The sequence below is a fragment of the Teleopsis dalmanni genome, chromosome 1, assembly GCF_002237135.1.
Source record: "Teleopsis dalmanni isolate 2A chromosome 1, ASM223713v2, whole genome shotgun sequence".
NCBI classification, from domain to species: Eukaryota; Metazoa; Arthropoda; class Insecta; order Diptera; family Diopsidae; genus Teleopsis; species Teleopsis dalmanni.
This window is the reverse complement of record NC_051846.1, coordinates 99,027,428-99,033,137: the sequence shown is the minus strand read 5'-3', so window position 1 is coordinate 99,033,137 and position 5,710 is coordinate 99,027,428. Positions and strand designations below refer to the sequence as shown.

At 41.5% G+C, this 5,710-nt stretch overlaps 1 protein-coding gene across 1 annotated transcript; it reads right to left on the bottom strand.

Annotated features, from left to right (window-relative positions):
- Positions 1-3,570: 3,570 nt before the first annotated feature.
- Positions 3,571-4,656, bottom strand: LOC119661976. The gene has a single exon (XM_038071506.1). The coding sequence runs from the start codon at positions 4,654-4,656 to the stop codon at positions 3,571-3,573; it is 1,086 nt and encodes a 361-aa protein (XP_037927434.1).
- Between the last annotated feature and the right edge of the window lie 1,054 nt (positions 4,657-5,710).

Sequence of the window (5,710 nt, the reverse complement as noted above, 5' to 3'; positions counted from 1 at the left end):
ATCGCGATTTGATTCCCCGAAAATCATAACAACTGATCAAGGAACCCGGTTCGAGAAGGCATAGAGAATTGAGACGAATTATTACCATACTATGTATGCAGTTACAATTCCATTCCACACACAACAACAAAACACACGCCATACGAATTAGTATATGATACACTATACCAGTTACCTAGGTTAGGTTAGGTTAGGTTACTGGGGCCGTCCGAAGACTCACTTAGACCATGAGGTCCATTGTGATACCCTAAGAATTTGACACCTGTCCCTATAACCACTTGGTATTGGCTACAAAGCCATTGGCACGAACTATGGAAATAGAATCTAGCTCTCTTAATGAATAGAAAAAGTGCGACCCTAAGTAGGATAGTCTATGTCTTGCGAAGGCAGGACACTGTAACAGAAGGTGTGTTGGTGATTCCTCTTCATCATCCTCCATGCAATGTCTACAATGTAAGGAGGTCCTGATGTTGAGCCTCACGGCATGTCCTCCCAACGGGCAGTGTCCCGTAATAATTCCCACTATCCTGGATAAATTTGCTCGGGATAGATTGATTAATTCCCCCGATCTTTTCTTACTTATTTTTGGCCAAAATTTCTTGATTTTTATGCAGTTGGTTACTGTTGACCATCTTCTTTCAAACATTTATTCCTAGAAGGAATAAATAATTCAAGATTTCTGTCCACAATTGTAATTGTAGTACAGTAGTCTGTTATATCCGGAATGAAATCAATTTCTCTGAGGATGGAATCTTGCATCCATCCACAACTGCTTCCAATTCCTAGTTCTCTTATCCGTAAAGCTATCCGCGATGTCGATAGGTAAGATATTGAAGATAACATTCAGGGCAAGTGACGGCGTTGATTTTAACGCTCCGCTTAATGTCATCAGTGCAGTCCTTTGAACCTTTTCCAATTTCTTGCATAGTGTTGACCTATTCAGAGTATTTCTCCAAAATAACACTCCATACAAGAGAATTGGTTTTACCACCACATTATATATCCATAAAATGGACTTCGGTGAGAGTCCCCATCTTTTGCCTATAGCGCCTCTACAACAGTAAAAGGCAACCATAGCTTTTTGGGTACGTGCAACAACATTTGGTCCCCAATTCAGTTTTCTGTCAATTATAAGACCTAAATATTTGGCTTTATCATTCAGAGTCAGAGTTTGACCTCCTAGGATAGGTAGTGTGAATTCCGGAATTTTATATTTCCTAGAAAAGAGCACTAGTTCTGTTTTGGTTGGATTTATTGATAATCCGCTACAATGGGCCCATTGGGATACTTTATTTAGATTACCCTGCATTACCTCACTAATTGTACTCAGAAATTTTCCCCTTGCAATCAAGGAAAGATCATCCGCGTACGCGACCACCTGACAACCTGCGCTATCTAGATCAACAAGAAGATCATTAACTGCAGTTAGCCATAAGAGGGGGGAAAGTACTCCTCCTTGTGGAGTCCCCCTATTAACTTTCTTAGTTACTAGCGTTTCCCCCCACTGCACTACGATTGTCCTATCAACCAGCAGTTGGGTAATGACTTCGATTACTCTATTGTCAATTCCTAGTTTTCTTAATGAGTTGACGATTACTTGAGGAAGGATGTTGTTGAAAGCCCCTTCCACATCAAGAAAAGCGCAAAGGGCGTATTCTTTATGCTGTATTGAGTTTTCAATCATCCCAGTTAGAGATGATAATGCGGTCTCTACAGACCTTCCTTTACAGTACGCATGTTGTGATTTTGAAAGCCTTTCATCTGGTATCTCTTTCCTAATGAAATGCTCCAAAAGCCTTTCTAAAGTTTTTAAGAGGAAAGAGGATAGACTAATCGGTCTAAAATCTTTAGGCGTAATATGGGAGCTTTTGCCAGCTTTAGGAATAAAAACGACCTTTGTCAATTTCCATTTCTCTGGTATATGCCCTAAGGAAAGACAACCTTTAAAGATTGGTGTGAGCCAGTTGCAAGAGATGTCCCTTGCTTCATGAAGTTGGGCTGGTATAATTCCATCCAGGCCCGGTGATTTGTATGGTAGAAAGCTATCTATAGCCCATTTAATTTTCCTTCTGGTGACAATATTATTCACCACAGATGAGTCACATGTAGACCCCTGGTTTATTCCAAGGTTATTTGGTATGTCACTATCTGGGAAATGTATATTCAGTAACAATGCCGCCGATTCTTCGCTGCTATGTGTCCACCCATTGACCTCGTCTTTTAAGTAGACTAGATTAGAGGGTTTCTTCGAGAGAATGCGCTCTAAACCTTGCTGTTCCTTGACAACCCTCCACGCTTTCACAGAAGGCTTTCCAGGAGCGTGTTCTGGCTTTTTTTATTTCATTTTTATATATTTTTAGACTGACTTTGTAGATGTCCCAGTCAGTGTTAAGATTACTTCTCTTGGCCTTGTTAAACAAGTTTCTGCTTGATTTCCTAAGATCTCTTATTTCCTCGGACCACCACAATGGCTTTTTCTTTCCCCTCTGTGATTTTAGCGGGCAAGAACGGTCCAAGGCTATGTTGCAAGCTTTTGTGAAGGTTTCCACAACGTTATCTAGCGATTGAGGAGTCTCTACTTCTTCAATAGGATATAGAGGAAGTAGATTTAGTAAATTGGTTCGATATCTACTCCAGTTGGTATTATGGTAATTCCGATAAGGTTTCTCAACTGGACATTGTAGATTTATATAGAATTGAATATAACGATGGTCAGAGAATGAGTGTTCATCAAGAACTCTCCAATCCTTAATCTCAAGATCTGTGTTTTCAATAGTTAACGTAACATCTAAAACTTCTTTTCTGCCTGCAATAATAAAAGTAGGTTCTACTCCTGTATTGCATATATGAAGATTATAATCTAGAATAAAATCGAATAACGACTCACCTCTTTCATTTATGTCCGAGCTTCCCCAGATTGTGTGATGAGCATTTGCATCGGCTCCAATCACAACACCAGTCATTCTTTCTGCTGCTGTTATCACGAGCTGCTTAAGTATTTCCGGTGGTGGATTTCCTATATGGTCGTGGGCCATGTATGATGACACCACCCATACGGTTTTGCCGTCGATTTCCAAACTCACTGCAGTCTGGTCGTCATCACTAAAATTATTCAAAAGGAAACAATTAATGTACTTTTTAACTAACACACATGATCTAGGTCTACCTGAGTCTGTGTTGCTGATAAGTTTATAGTCATTTGTTCCGATTCCACAGATCCGATTTTCCAGTATCCATGGTTCCTGAATCAGAACAATATCGGCTCCACCCTGTGCAAGGTGGATTAGAAGGTTTGCTGAAGCAGCTTTAGAGTGGTGGAGATTAATTTGAAGCACCTTCATCAGGTACTTGAACCTCTACCACCGTTTTATCGGCTTCGTCATCCGAGTCCAGGAGCCCACTCTCATCGAATAGGTTGCCCAGACTGGTCACCGACCCCGCATCCAATTTGTCTTCAGACATCAGAGAGAGCGAGTCCACCTCCATTTGATCTGGCAGGTCTTCACTCTGTGTTTCCTCACAACTCTGCTGTCTTAGCATTGGTCCTTTAGCTGGTTCCTCCAGCAAGGGCTAATCAGACGTAATCTTCTCCGATTCTTCCGTGGCATCGGTACGATAGACCTTGAGATTTAGTTTCTCAAAGCCATAGGAGATTACGTATTTAGCTTCGGAGAGCGGTTTCAATGACTCCGCATTTAATACAAGGACAGCTTGTCTGGTCGGTCCAGAGGAGCCTTCTAATTTTACCACCTTCCAATTTCCAGTTGGAAGGTTGGGGTTGCAGATCCTGATTATTTTCAGAATTTGCTCCGGGTCAGTTTGTTTAGTTGGAATCCAAACCCTGGCCCTAGGACGAGATGGAATATCCTTCTTGTCTACCGCTTCAAGTCTGGCTCCAGGCCAGATCTCTCCTACTTTAGAGACAGCTGCCTTGTACAAGGCAACCGATCTCGCATCCTTGCAAGCTACCAATTTCACTTGTCCTTGGTGCCAACCCGCGTCTTCGCAGGAGGGAGCAGGTCCTGGGTTTTCTTCCAAAACTTGGAGGAAGATGTCTGCCAGCGCGGCCGACACCCATTTCCATTTGTCTTTGGGGATTCTCCCCTCCTCGGCACTCCTATCCAGGACACCTATAATGAGATTGTCCTTCGCAACCTCACTGTACGGTCGTACCAGTACATTGTAACCTCTTGGTTTTTTCGTAAGAGGGGGTTCTTCCTCCTGAGACCTTTGTCTTTTAGACACTTGGTCCGGTTTGGAAGCCTCTTTGTTGCTTGATTTGGCCAAGATGCTTTTGGCCCATTCAAGGGATGAGGCCTGTTGCTGACTGATTTTATCGGCCGGGATCTCACCTACGCGCTGCAGAATTCGTGTAGCCATACGGCGGTCGTTATGGGCCTTTTTAGAGGGTGGAATTCTCCTTGTGGATTTGGTTTCTGACTTGTCACTGCTTTTGGCCGTGACAGAAGAGGCAACATACCGACTGGTAGATGCAGTATTTCTGCTTCCAGAAGGTATTTGCGACGAGATTTTAAGTTCATTGGAAGTGGAGTTGGAGGTACCACTCGAGGTTTGCAGTCTTCTGCTTGGTGTTGCTACTGGTCTTCCAGTAGCAGAAAGTTTTGTTTGTTTTTTATTAAAATTTAAATTTTCCATATTGATGGGTCCCAACTCAGGTCCGCTATCTCCACCCGACGTGTAGTTATCTTTTAAAAAGCCCCATGGGTCCCTTTGAATCAGTGAGGTCCATGTGAAGGTTGATGTATAGCCTTATGAGCATATACATTCAGAGCCAGGCAGATATTAAGAGGGAGCTTCGCTCAACCTCACCTACACCACCAACTAAACGGCGACGGGTATTGAGCGCTTCCTGAGGTCAGCCACGATTTTAATGGGACGGAGGCATCCTCAACATTAGCCAGTTACCTAAATTCGTGGCAAATTTATCTCATTTCTTATGACATTTAATTCATGTGGTATACTGATACCATCAAAACATGATTCTGCTCTTACTAATCCCTCTGAAAATATTTTTGCTTTAGTGATTCCGTTTATCTGGCAACTTTTTTTGAATCTAACCAAAGAATACCTTACAAGAACGGCAACTCCATTGTGAACTAAAATGTATTTTTTCGTACAACAACAATTTGCAGTGGAGCTCTTGAAAGTGTTAGCGAAAAGTGCACTAATACCAGCTGAATTCACTGAAATTTTTCACCTTTTCACCTTTTTCCGATACTTTAAGTACTTTTGAGAACGAAATATTTCGAAAAGTTTACCATGGTAAGTGCAAGAAACAGTGTGCTTTTGTTTTTGATTTTATGAGAGAAATAATAATAGGCCTTTTCGGTGGCTCGCAAGTACGGCAACAAATGCATGTTGACCTATGTTGGCCACGCGAGTCATTGGCATCACTGTTGCAATCTGTCAAATGTTTTGTTTTGACAAACAGCAAATCTTGTATATGTGCATATAAATCAAATATATTTTTATAAAAATATTATAAAATTAAAATGAACACGGAATTAAAAGGAATGGTAAGAATATTGGAAATTTAAAAATAAAACACTAAGATAAGTAAATTTTTGTAGGTACTGTCGATGCTGGGAGAAGAAAGCAACGTTTTGCAGCGGCCGAGGGATGCAAGTTGTTTTACGGATTTTTTAAATGTTATTAATGCCGCAACAGCCTCCTCTGAAGATTCGAGCAA

What these genes read in the sequence shown, in the direction of transcription:
- LOC119661976 (XM_038071506.1), bottom strand. Translation starts at nt 4,656, where the DNA reads ATGGAAAATTTAAATTTTAATAAAAAACAAACAAAACTTTCTGCTACT.